General features: G+C 48.7%; 1 protein-coding gene across 2 annotated transcripts in view; it reads left to right on the plus strand.

The window, feature by feature from the left end:
- Positions 1–6,102, plus strand: part of TMEM259 (transmembrane protein 259) — a 278,951-nt gene extending 272,849 nt beyond the window's left edge. For both annotated transcript variants that reach the window (XM_086946715.1, XM_086946716.1), the window contains exon 11: positions 2,981–6,102. In XM_086946715.1, the coding sequence (XP_086802841.1) occupies positions 2,981–3,697 (717 nt within the window). In that variant the 3' untranslated portion in view covers positions 3,698–6,102. The remainder of the gene's footprint in view (positions 1–2,980) is intronic.
- The last annotated feature ends 7,634 nt before the right edge of the window (positions 6,103–13,736 follow it).

Consider the following 13,736-nt stretch of genomic DNA (forward strand, 5'->3'; position numbering starts at 1 on the left):
GGTCGGTGGTGATTTTGTTCCAGTTTCTCTGAGGAAGAGGTTGTGGACGGTTGTGGGTCAGGGTGGTTTTGTAGCTGAAGTAAATACAGCTGTGATCCGTCCAATGGAGAGCTGTAGTGCGATCGAGGGAGATGTGCTTGCTGGAGGTAAAGATAGGGTCGAGCGTGTGTCGGCGGAGTGAGTGGGGGTGTCAACAAGTTGTTTGAGTCCGAGATTGGCCAGGTTGTCCAGAAGGGTGGTGGTGTTGCTGTCGTGTTTGTTTTCAAGGTGGTAGTTGAGGTCTCCTAGAAGAATGTAGTTCTCTGAGGCGAGGGCGTGTGGGCTGACGAAGTCTGTGATGTCATCGCTGAATTGAGTGCGGGTGCCTGGAGGCCTGTAAATGAGGGTGCCTCTAAGTGTGGTCCTAGGGTCGGTGTGGATCTGGAAGTGGAGATGTTCGGCGGTTGCAAGATTGTCGTCGGAGCTGGTTGTGATTTTGATGGTGTTTCTGTGGATGATAGCTAGGCCTCCTGTTTGATTGGTGCGGTCTTTTCGGATAATCTTGTAAGCGTCCGGTATGGCTATGGCGATGTCGGGAGCGGATGATGTGAACCTGAAATGGAGAGTCAGAACACACCATTTAAAAAGGCAGTTGCGGCCACCAGTGTTCCCTGTCAGTTTAATCGTAGCTTTGTAGGAATCTGACCGCAGCCTGAGTTGATTGCCTTTGCCCTGAAAGTTCTCCAGGTTGTTGTTTGTGGTGCAGCTCTTCGGATCTTGAAAACAGGAATACAGTCCAAAGAATCTGAAAGGAATGTGCTTAAAGCGCCTCTTGCCATCCCATCACAGGCAAAGACCTGAAGGCTGCAGCTAGGTATCAGTTTAAATGAAAGCTAGACATTGGCGCTGGCCGCTCGATGTCGAGGAATTTATTTGAAACTGGAAGAACTTAGTAATGAAATCAAGAAGCAGAGTGCAGCACCTGGTGTACAAATGCAGTATTCATTCCTCCTATGAGCATAGTATTTAAAGGAAAAATGTACCTTACTCTAAAAGAATTGCAAGAGAATTTGTCTCCGCAGTCATTCTCGACTGACCAAGCCTACCTTTTGGTCAAAAGCTTTGTGCCATATTTCTAAATAGAAGATCCAGTGTGGTATTTAAACTTAAGTACTAACAGTATGCCGGTTGAGAAGACATTGTGGGTAAAAAACTACCACAAGTTTAATAAAAAAAAAATCAGGCTTTGTAAGTAAAAACAAACAAAAAATCCTGATAAACTTAACCAATTGCTGTTAGTTTGTCTGCCTTGTAGAACGGTGCCCAAGTTAAATTGGCAAATGGTAGAGTCCAGATAAAGCCTTTGAGGTGGTTCATGAAATGAAGAATTGACCTTGTGCAGTTCCAATTGAAAGGTTTTATAAAAATGCAGTAAATTGGTATGTAAAAGTTTAATGTATTTGGAAAAAGCCTAGATGATCCTTGTGAACTTTGGTATGTTTATATGGATAATTGTGTCCATTTATGCAGTTTTATTTTTATTTGCGGGGTGGGGTATGTGCATTGGACGCGTCTTAGTGCTTTGGGTAACGTGCGTGGTTTGTGTACTGGTGGCTAACTGATGGGTGAAGGGAGCTTAGCTGCAGGAGAGGGGGGAGTGGCGCAACTGATGGTAGTGTTCTGCACACTGTAAGCGTACAAAGGACAGACACTTCACTTCTCCATGCACTGCTGAGGGAGGGAGTGGGTGCTACATCTGTTGCTGCCATCTGCACAGCATGCATACAGATAAGTCTCTTTGCTTCTGTGCACTACTGTGACAGGGAGCGAGTGGTACTTCTGTTATGCAATACGGTGGGAATGAGGAGCCAGTAGATGTGTTATTGCTTTCTGTACGACGTGCTTACAGATGGTGGGCTGGATGTTTTCCTGCATCGCCAAGTGAGGAGATGGTAGATGCTTAGGTGCTGTCTGCACGGCATGTATACAGATGGTGGGCTGCTTGTTTCCATGCATCGTAGAGTGAGGAGATGGTAGATGCTTGGGTGCTGTCTGCACGGCATGTATACAGATGGTGGGCTGCTTGTTTCCATGCATCGTAGAGTGAGGAGATGGTAGATGCTTAGGTGCTGTTTGCACGGCATGTATACAGATGGTGGGCTGCATGTTTCCATGCATCGTAGAGTATGGAGATGGTAGATGCTTAGGTGCTGTCTGCACGGCATGTATACAGATGGTGGGCTGCATGTTTCCATGCATCGTAGAGTGAGGAGATGGTAGATGCTTAGGTGCTGTCTGCACGGCATGTATACAGATGGTGGGCTGCATGTTTCCATGCATCGCAGAGTGAGAAGATGGTAGATGCTTAGGTGCTGTCTGCACAACATGTATACAGATGGTGGGCTGCATGTTTCCATGCATCGCCGAGTGAGAAGATGGTAGCTGCTTAGGTACTGTCTACATGGCATGTATACAGATGGTGGGCTGCATGTTTCCATGCATCGCCGAGTGAGGAGATGGTAGATGCTTAGGCGCTGTCTGCACAACATGTATACAGATGGTGGGCTGCATGTTTCCATGCATCGTAGAGTGAGGAGATGGTAGATGCTTAGGTGCTGTCTACACGGCATGTATACAGATGGTGGGCTGCATGTTTCCATGCATCGCCGAGTGAGGAGATGGTAGATGCTTAGGCGCTGTCTGCACATCATGTATACAGATGGTGGGCTGCATGTTTCCATGCATCGTAGAGTGAGGAGATGGTAGATGCTTAGGTGCTGTCTGCACGGCATGTGTACAGATGGTGGGCTGCATGTTTCCATGCATTGTAGAGTGAGGAGATGGAAGATGGTTGGGTGCTGTCTGCACGGCATGTATACAGATGGTGGGCTGCTTGTTTCCCTGCATTGCATTGGTGCTGTCTGCATGGAATGTGTTCACACTTGCAAGATCTTTGTTTTGTTCCGCGTTGCAAAACTTCTAACACTCCTTCTCCCTGCAGCATTCCATGATGTACTTCTTCCATCACTACGAGCTACCGGCCATCCTGCAGCAGATCCGTATCCAGGAGATGTTATTGCAGAACCAGCAGGCGGGACAGGCCCCAGGCCAGCAGACCATGCTGCAGGACAACCTGAACAACAACACCACTGCTGCAGCCAGCCGACCAGCCACATCCTCTTCCTCTGTCGAAAGCAGCAGCCTGCCAGCACAAGGCCAGAGTCCAGGAGCCGCAGGGACTGCCAGCATGGACTCGTTGGGGTCTGATTTGAGCAGCACACTCTTGCAGCTTGTGGGTGATGTCCCAGTGAACGAGAGTCCGCAGGAGGCATCTGTGGCTGCTGGGCCCACCTCCTTTGCTGCCTGCATTAGTGTCATTGGTGACCACCTGGATGCTGCACTTAACTCTGTTACTTTTGAGGTGGCGCCATCTCTAACGAGTGACCCCCAAAGCGCAGCTGGAGGGCCGGGTGAGCACACTGCCTTCGCTGACATCCCATCTATGCACCTGGACCCAAACCCATCCCCCTCCTATTCTGCACAGTCCACAAGTGTCCCTGCCTTCAGCAAGGCAGCCCCTACTGTGGCGGACTTTAGCACAGAAACCTCTGAGGACATCCACAGTGGGACGGACACAACCGAGCAAGTGGAGGCCACCACGCAGGAGCGCAGCCACCTCTTCAGCCAATCCGTGGCCGAGGAGAGCCGGCCGTGCTGAGCTTGGCCTGGGGGGCGGGAGGACTCTGGGTGAGCGGATCATCCACCACCGTTACCATTGCTTCTTCATTCATTTCTCTTCAATGTTTTCTTTTTCCCTATAAAGCACCATGGGAAAACAAGGTAGCTTTTGGAGCTCAGACCCCTCCAGGCATGAATATGCACTAATTTAGGAGCCCACTGGAAGCGTCTGAAACCCTTCTAAGTCACTTTAGGAAAGAAAGCAACCCATCTGTATGGACTCCATCTGTGTTCGGGTTCAAAGATGGGAGCTGCGGGTGAGCCCATTCTTTTGAGATTTGTAGGGGTGGGGAGTTTTTTTTTAATATAACACCCAAGATAGGCAATTATAATTTTATATAAAAGCAGGAAGAAAAACTCTTTACCTCTCTACTAGCCTCTTCATCCCTCCATTGTGCAGAGTCTGAGAGTTAAGCCTTTGTCTGGAGATTGGCATTGAATGTTACTCCCTGAAAGGCCAGTAGAGTCCATTCCACGCCTAGAGGGGGTTAAGCTAGACTAGTACTGCGCGTGTTTGCAGGGATGGGGTGACTGTTTCAGATTCAAATGCATGAGTGTTCTGAAGAGAGGTGAGACTGGGTGAGTCCAGGGCACCGGTGTGGGGCATCAAGAGTGTGCCAGTGAGGGAAGCTGTCAGATGAGCAAGAGAGTGGAGAAGATGAGGTGCAAGGCGTAAGATGAGTGCTAAGAAAAATAGGTGCTGTATGTAAAAGAGGCTGACCATGCCTACCTGGTGCATTTCGACAGTGGCCCTTCCTTTTTAGAGAGCAGCCCTATTTACTCTGTCCTCCTATGGCGCAGTGGAGGCGGCGGTGTCTATTAGCACATTGGCTAATGTAGTAGATACTTTTACTGAGTTGAGTTCCTTTGTCCATGCTTGGGAACTACCTTAGCAGTGCAGACAGCCCGGGCAGCTTCCGTGCTGGAGCTCATAGGGGCTTATCCTTCTAATGTAGGAACGTTGAGGAACCGGCAGTGCGAATGTAGGAAGTGTAGAAGGAATCTCATCAGAAGATCCCTCACTGCAGTAATTTGAACCAAGAATGAATCTGTGTAAAGTGGGACATCCGTGAATAGGAGTTTGTTTTGCGACTACAATGTGCTTAGAGCTGTGCGCGCAGTTCTGGCCATAGGAGCGTACTCTGGGAATTTAGGGTGTCGTACGTGGCATATAAACAGGCTACTCCACCATATCCTTATCCCAAAAGATCAGACTCCTTATGCAAGGGAGGGCCAGGATCTTCTGGGGATTCTTCGCTCTTTGCAGACTCCTTTGTGGTGAATGTGTCCTTTGGCTGTCGGCAGGCGGTCTTGACGGCTTACTGAAAAGATTGTCCTTTAGATGCAGTAGACCACTCTTCCCACCTCAGACTGGTAGTCATAAGGCAGTAACTCTTCGATCACCACCCAGTGACTTCTGGCAGAAGTCGAACCTAGAATGAAGCCTGCACTTAAATGCTGGGTGCCTTGGCAAGAGCAGAATAGACTTTCCTGTCCTGAGATATTCTGGTGGTAGGGGTGTGTTGACTGGGTTACTCATGAGAAGCCAGACCGTCCATGCGACCCCGTCTGTACGGTTCATTGGTGCTCTGACCCACCAGGGTCTGTGTTGTGTCCTGGTTATCTCTTGAGGGTGCAGGTTTCTGGGGAGGCTTTGCTCATTCACACCCATCTGGTCGGGTGAGCGCACCTAATGAACGTTCAGATGATGAGTGAGGGTATACTTGAGGGGTAAAGAGCTTTTTGTGGATTAGCACAGATGTTTTACATTTAAATTGTAGCTTGTGAGGCCTCTTCGCTGACACAGCTGGCTTTTGGGCGAGTATTGCTGGCACAAATATTAGCTGCACTATTGCCCAGCCTGGTTTGTTAAACATTGATGCTGGTTTTGTCAGTAACAGGATCTTCAGGGAGGAGTGTTTGTTGGTCACTGTAGGGCTCTTTGGTCCTCAAGGACTTGAGGTCCATGGTACTGAGGGCATATATGACTTCATCTCAGGGAAGAGTAAACTGCTCCCGGCTCCCATCCCCCGGTCCTTTCCCTGGGCCTTCATTTCTTTAATCCCAGAGTTCCTTTGGGGTTGTTTGAAGATATCCTTGTGTGTGACGGCTCAGCATTTTTTCTAGAGTACAGCATATCCAGTCCACAAAAGTTTTTTTCTGGAGACCTGCCTGGTTGTTTGGGGATGTTTTAACTTAGGAGATCTGGGGCGGGGGGCTGAGCCCCTGATTTGGCGCAGATTTTTATGGAAAAGGAATCAACTAAAAGTCTAATTTGCATACAAATATAGAGCAAGAGTTTCTTTCCATTCTATTTAATTGTAATGTACAAAAAATAAAAGCCAATTGTGTTTGTAAATATGTCAATAAATATAATGTGATGGACATGTGCCTGGCTCCTTGTGTTAGTGAAGAGTAACTGAGGTCATTGAATACATCGCGGTCAAATGTGTACTTTTAACCTGTTGCTCCCGTCTTCCTCCCTGGATCCTTCGATTGTCCGGTATATCTGGGTTTAGTCTCCGCACTCTGGTGAAAGGTCATCACAAAGTCTAAAATGTCAGCATGTCTGGTTTGTGCCGCACCCTGGGAATTCCCACCTATTGCTTGGCATATGCTCCAGTAAGGCCGGCTGTCCATAGAGAAACACCGGGAAGTGATACTAATATATGCAGCATGTGGACCTCCTTTTCACGCGCAGTGTCAAGTCTTGCTTAACAGATTTGTTGAGCCACGTGGGGTACACTTGAAAGGAGGAGGACAGGACGGCAAGACACACGGGGTACACTTGAAAGGGTAGAACAGGACGGCAAGACACTTGGGGTACACTTGAAAGGGGGAGAACAGGACTGCAAGACACTTGGGGTACACTTGAAAGGGTAGAACAGGACGGCGAGACACTTGGGGTACGCTTGGAAGGGGGAGAACAGGACGGCAAGACACGTGGGGTACACTTGAAAGGGTAGAACAGGACGGCAAGACACGTGGGGTACACTTGAAAGGGTAGAACAGGACGGCAAGACACTTGGGGTACACTTGAAAGGGTAGAACAGGACGGCAAGACACGTGGGGTACACTTGAAAGGGGGAGAACAGGGCGGCAAGACGTGGGGTACACTTGAAAGGGGGAGAAGAGGACGGCAAGACACGGGGTACACTTGAAAGGGTAGAACAGGACGGCAAGACACGTGGGGTACACTTGAAAGGGGGAGAACAGGACGGCAAGACACTTGGGGTACACTTGAAAGGGTAGAACAGGACGGCAAGACACGTGGGGTACACTTGAAAGGGTAGAACAGGGCGGCAAGACACGTGGGGTACACTTGAAAGGGTAGAACAGGACAGCAAGACACGTGGGGTACACTTGAAAGGGTAGAACAGGACGGCAAGACACTTGGGGTACACTTGAAAGGGTAGAACAGGACGGCAAGACACTTGGGGTACACTTGAAAGGAGGAGGACAGGACGGCAAGACACGTGGGGTACACTTGAAAGGGTAGAACAGGACGGCAAGACACTTGGCGTATACTTGAAAGGGGGAGAACAGGACTGCAAGACACTTGGGGTACACTTGAAAGGGTAGAACAGGACGGCAAGACACTTGGGGTACGCTTGGAAGGGGGAGAACAGGACGGCAAGACACATGGGATACACTTGAAAGGGGGAGAACAGGGCGGCAAGACACGTGGGGTAGACTTGAAAGGGTAGAACAGGACGGCAAGACACGTGGGGTACACTTGAAAGGGTAGAACAGGGCGGCAAGACACGTGGGGTACACTTGAAAGGGTAGAACAGGACGACAAGACACGTGGGGTACACTTGAAAGGGTAGAACAGGACGGCAAGACACTTGGGGTACACTTGAAAGGGTAGAACAGGACGGTAAGACACTTGGGGTACACTTGAAAGGAAGAGGACAGGACGGCAAGACACGTGGGGTACACTTGAAAGGGTAGAACAGGATGGCAAGACACTTGGGGTACACTTGAAAGGGGGAGAACAGGACTGCAAGACACTTGGGGTACACTTGAAAGGGTAGAACAGGACGGCAAGACACTTGGGGTACGCTTGGAAAGGGGAGAACAGGACGGCAAGACACGTGGGGTACACTTGAAAGGGTAGAACAGGACAACAAGACACATGGGGTACACTTGAAAGGGGAGAACAGGGCGGCAAGACACATGGGGTACACTTGAAAGGGGGAGAACAGGGTGGCAAGACACGTGGGGTAGACTTGAAAGGGTAGAACAGGACGGCAAGACACGTGGGGTACACTTGAAAGGGTAGAACAGGATGGCATGACACGTGGGGTACACTTGAAAGGGGGAGAACAGGGCGGCAAGACGTGGGGTACACTTGAAAGGGGGAGAACAGGACGGCAAGACACTTGGGGTACACTTGAAAGGGGAGAACAGGACGGCAAGACACGTGGGGTACACTTGAAAGGGGGAGAACAGGACGGCAAGACACTTGGGGAACGCTTGGAAGGGGGAGAACAGGACGGCAAGACACTTGGGGTACGCTTCGAAGGGGGAGAACAGGACGGCAAGACACGTGGGGTACACTTGAAAGGGTAGAACAGGACGGCAAGACACATGGGGTACACTTGAAAGGGGGAGAACAGGGCGGCAAGACACGTGGGGTACACTTGAAAGGGTAGAACAGGACTGCAAGATACTTGGGATACACTTGAAAGGGTAGAACAGGGCGGCAAGACACGTGGGGTACACTTGAAAGGGGGAGAACAGGGCGGCAAGACACGTGGGGTAGGCTTGAAAGGGTAGAACAGGACGGCAAGACACGTGGGGTACACTTGAAAGGGTAGAACAGGACGGCAAGACACGTGGGGTACACTTGAAAGGGTAGAAGAGGGCGGCAAGACACGTGGGGTACACTTGAAAGGGTAGAACAGGACGGCAAGACACTTGGGGTACGCTTGGAAGGGGGAGAACAGGACGGCAAGACACGTGGGGTACACTTGAAAGAGTAGAACAGGACGGCAAGACACGTGGGGTACACTTGAAAGGGTAGAACAGGACGGCAAGACACGTGGGGTACACTTGAAAGGGTAGAACAGGACGGCAAGACACGTGGGGTACACTTGAAAGGGTAGAACAGGACGGCAAGACACTTGGGGTACACTTGAAAGGGTAGAACAGGACGGCAAGACACGTGGGGTACACTTGAAAGGGGGAGAACAGGGCGGCAAGACGTGGGGTACACTTGAAAGGGGGAGAAGAGGACGGCAAGGCACGGGGTACACTTGAAAGGGTAGAACAGGACGGCAAGACACGTGGGGTACACTTGAAAGGGGGAGAACAGGACGGCAAGACACTTGGGGTACACTTGAAAGGGTAGAACAGGACGGCAAGACACGTGGGGTACACTTGAAAGGGTAGAACAGGGCGGCAAGGCACGGGTACACTTGAAAGGGTAGAACAGGACGGCAAGACACTTGGGGTACACTTGAAAGGGTAGAACAGGACGGCAAGACACGTGGGGTACACTTGAAAGGGGGAGAACAGGACGGCAAGACACGTGGGGTACACTTGAAAGGGGAGAACAGGACGGCAAGACACTTGGGGTACGCTTGGAAGGGGGAGGACAGGGCGGCAAGACACTTGGGGTGCGCTTGGAAGGGGTGAATAGGACAGCAAGGCACATGAGGTACGCTTGAAAGGGGGAGGACAGGATGCAAGACAAAGCTTGTGTATCTGTCCGATTTCTGGTGCACCCAGCTTTTGTCTACCAGACCTCGGTCTCTGGGTTTGGTGTGGGTACAATAACTGACTTAAACTGGATTTTAGTATTAGATGTGTGTGTGGGGGGGGGGGGGGGCACTAGGATTACCACAGTACAATCCCCACAGACCCGGAAGTCCAAGTTAGGTGCATCCGAAAACATTTACTATCTTTGATTTGCCCGGACACGTTGCATTTGGGGCCTATTTGCAGTAAGGCAAACAGGGCCTACTGCAAAAGTTGGTAGGTCCCCATGGGAAAGTTTACCCCTTTGATTACGGAGTGTCTAGGAGTCACCCTGACCTATTATGTTGTGACTGGCATAAATGTGGGATTCCCTGGCAGCCTCTTCCGAAGGTCCAGAAAGTCTTCTGAAGAGGGGTGGTCCTCTGGTTTATAACTGGAGTGTTGTCCCGAAGGGCTGGACGTAGTCAGCTGGCTCACCACCTGTGTGGCTTTAGGCATCAACCAGCTGCAAGAGGTTTTTTCCTGGAAGTTGTCAGCTCACCAGTGGAAACCGGCCTGATCTCTACTGTTGACCTCTGCTTACACCATGTGAGTGTTTAATATTGTCTCCCCTGATGTCCTGTGGTGGGGGAGGGCTTTATAAGTGTTTTCCTGTCAGTGATTGGAGTTTAAAAGACTAACTCAGAAGGTAATCTGGCTGCTGCATTCAACCCCTGCTCCATTCTGGTCCGCCTGAAAATGCACCTGCTTCCTTGTCTACCGCTGCCATATTCTGTCCTTGGAAGATTGTGCTTTGTGGTGTTATTTTCACTTAACTTAAAAAAAAGGCATATCACTGGTTCCTCTTCTTGGATTTTTGTCATTTTGTTTACTAAAGTTTACTCTATTTTTCTAATTCGGTTTTAGATTTTTATTGTTTGCCATTTTGACTTTACTACTGTTCTGGTACTGCGTGAATACTTAACGTGTCACCCTGAGGTAAGCCTGTCTGCTCTACGCCACAGGTACCAGGGGGTTGAGCTCAGGTTAATTTATTGACTTGGAGGGTTCAAACTGACAAGGGTTCTAGTTATTCCTTGAAGCGGGCAGTCGCCTACCACAAAAATATCATTTTCTACAGACCCTTCAGAAGCAAAGCTTTCAGCCGTCCTTTTGTTTGTTTTGTAGTTAACCCAGAAAAGTCATGTCAGTGGGCTTTGCGTTTGCTGGACCAACCGAAACTCAAGGCATTTGTTTTATGACATCAAAATTATGTAAAACGCAATCCGTTATTTCGTACTATATTTTAGCACAAGGACGCTTTTAAACAAAAGCACTACAAATAACAGCTTTTGTTTTGTTCCTGTACGTTCATGGTAAAGGTTTACTGTGAATCGCTTGAAATTATGCATTCAGGAATTTCACAAATCGCTACTCGCTGAAAAAGAGCTTTGACGCCTCGTCAGGGGTAGTAAGCCCTATATAAATGCAATTACAACACAATACATACCCAGCAAAATATGAATTTACTGAAATTGCGCAAATTATGTCAGTATAATTTAAATATAACCCAAGCCTACTCAAAAGTGGGTTCTAGGGTGTGACTCCAGGGTGCTGGATGTTAGGCAATGAGAACAACTAGTGAGGGAGAACTCTTGAAAGAGAAAGTAACCGTATGCAACTTAACCCAGCAGCCTCATGGGAAGAAGGAAAGGACGTGGGTGAATAATCACTTACTCAGAAATCCCTGACATGCTGACACGCTGTTAATACTTGAGCACGCTATTGTTGTTCCAACTCGCATTACCGCATTTTAAAATAGCCGTTTGTATCACTTGTACTGTTTGCTTAACCGCATCGCTGCGGCGGCTTTTCCCGCTGTGTGCGGCTATTTTCAAAATACCGCGTTACATGACGAGCTCAGCTCGTCATCAGCATACGAGCGCCGTAGCTGATGACGAGCTGAGCTCGTCATCAGCAGCGAAGCGGTTAATGAGTACGATTTCGCACAGTATATATGTTTTTAATTGTGGGCACATTAGTAAAACTGCATTTACTGTCCTAGGGCACCGCTTATCTCCCCGTTCCACCGCAGCCTGTGCTGTTTGTCGTGGCGGGACTAGCGCGGTACAGAGGGAGTCTATCACCCTCACTTCCGGGGGCCATCTTTGAGAGGTGACGGTCTAGTGGTTGCACAAGGACCATCAGTAGCCTCCTATTTAAAGCTCATATGGGGTTGACGCGCAGCGGGCGCACCGATGGCGTGCCGAAGGTGCGCCAAAGGTAAGCCCGTCTGTGTGCGTCCGTGCCGCGGCCGAGCCTAGGGCCAACCATCATGGTCAACCCATGCCAAATATCTTCCCCACTAGAGACAAGATACTTCCTCTGAACATTCACGACAGCCACTGTCATGATACCATAAAAGTAGGTGACGGGTGGGGACCGACTTGCTGCAGGAATTGCAGGGCGGAGTTGACCCCAGAGGAACACATCTTAGCGCCTAGTAGACGTACTACCTTTCGGGGAGGACTTATCAATGCCAGATCAATGTGCAAGAACGTGGCACATATTTATGACTTAATTTCTGAAAATGATTTAGACTGGCTCTTCGTCACAGAGACGTGGCTCAAAGCCTGGTGCAATCCAGATATCGTATTTGCCTTGCCACGAGGGTACCTTATCCAAAGATTAGACCGGCAGAAACAACGTGGGGGGGGGGACTCGCCATTATCCATCGAGACTCGTGAAATGTACTTCTTTCGAACTTCCAGATATTAAGGGGGCTGAAAGCCTGGGTTTCTGCTTGCAAATACATGATTCTACCACTTTTTCAGGGGCCTTAATCTATCGCCCACCAGGGCAACAAAAATACTTTCGTGATAGCCTTGCGGAAGTGATTAGCAATCGTACTCTCAAATTCGCCAACTTCACACTGCTAGGCGACCTAAATCTTCACCTCGATTCGGCTACTGACCTAAATGCGGCTTGTTTTAGAGACTTAATGAACGTGTTCGGGTTGACTTTGTTGACATTGGACCCTACCCACAAGGCGGGCCATACCTTAGACTGCATCTGCACAAACTTAAATTCTCTGAAGGTGAAACCACCTTGTATCCAGACCTGGTCCAATCACATGCTTATTCTTTTCGATCTTTTGGTAGAAGAGAAAGCGGTAAGGAAGAGGCCAACTAAAGCCGGTGTTCGCATAAAACATGACTGGAAAAAAATAAGTGACAACCCAGACCTCCAGTGGATTGCGGTGGAAGGCAAACCCATACTGACTGGTGTCACGGAGATAGATAATAAAAACTTCAATAACTGGATTGCCGAAATTTGCGGACCAGTCAATATGACAAAGTCAAGCAAAACGCACAATAAAAAAATGTCCGCGCCCTGGTTTTCACTCTCCCTAAAGGAGAAACATACTGAGGTTAGAATAATAAGAGAGGAAATGGCGCCGCTTGTATGTAGCTGAAGTCCTCAGTCATTATAAAAAAGCTAGGAGACAGTACCATGCATTAACAAGCCAGACAGTATTCCTTTGTCGTAACAGTCAAGAATTGTGACAAAATGTTTTGTTTTTGTATGTCAAATTTATTTTCAATAAAAATATTTTGAAATAAAAAAATGCCAAAAAAGAATACTACTTAGAAGCAATTAATTCCTCAAACAATAAACAGAAGGAGATATTCAAAATAGTTAACTTCTTGAATCCCAGGTTTCTCCTACAAGAGATTCATCCATCTTTCACCCTGTGTAATTCGATTGCCAACTATTTTGAGCAGAAAATATTAGGCCTTACTAGAGATTTCCCTGAACAACCGGACGCCATCTGGGAAGAGGCAAGTGAAATGGGAACTGGGATAGCGCATTTCAGAAACTTCTTGCCCATAAGTCAGGAAGAGTCCCGTCAAGCGATACTATCCAGTAAATCTGGCTCTCCCTTTGATCCCTGCCCCCCTATGTTGTTGCACGCTTTAGTAGACACGGTAAACCTGATTATTAATAACATTATCAACTCCTCCCTGTCCTCTGCTGTGATCCCGCTGGAATGGAAACTGGCGGCGGTGAAACCTCTGCAGAAAAAGCCTCTAGCAGACCCTTCAACACTCTCCAACCTTCGTCCTATCTCGCTGCTTCCGCTACTTTTTAAACTCACAGAAGCAGCCGTGAATAAACAACTGACAAAGTTTTTAGAGGATGAGGATATTCTGCACCCATATCAATCTGGGTTTAGGGCGTCGCACTCTACGGAATCTGCCCTTCTGTATACTGTAGAGACTTTGAGGACTGCCATGGATCAAGGGAAGAAGGCTGTCCTTATTCTACTTTAT

This window comes from Lissotriton vulgaris, chromosome 12 (genome assembly GCF_964263255.1).
Source record: "Lissotriton vulgaris chromosome 12, aLisVul1.2, whole genome shotgun sequence".
Taxonomy (NCBI): domain Eukaryota; kingdom Metazoa; phylum Chordata; class Amphibia; order Caudata; family Salamandridae; genus Lissotriton; species Lissotriton vulgaris.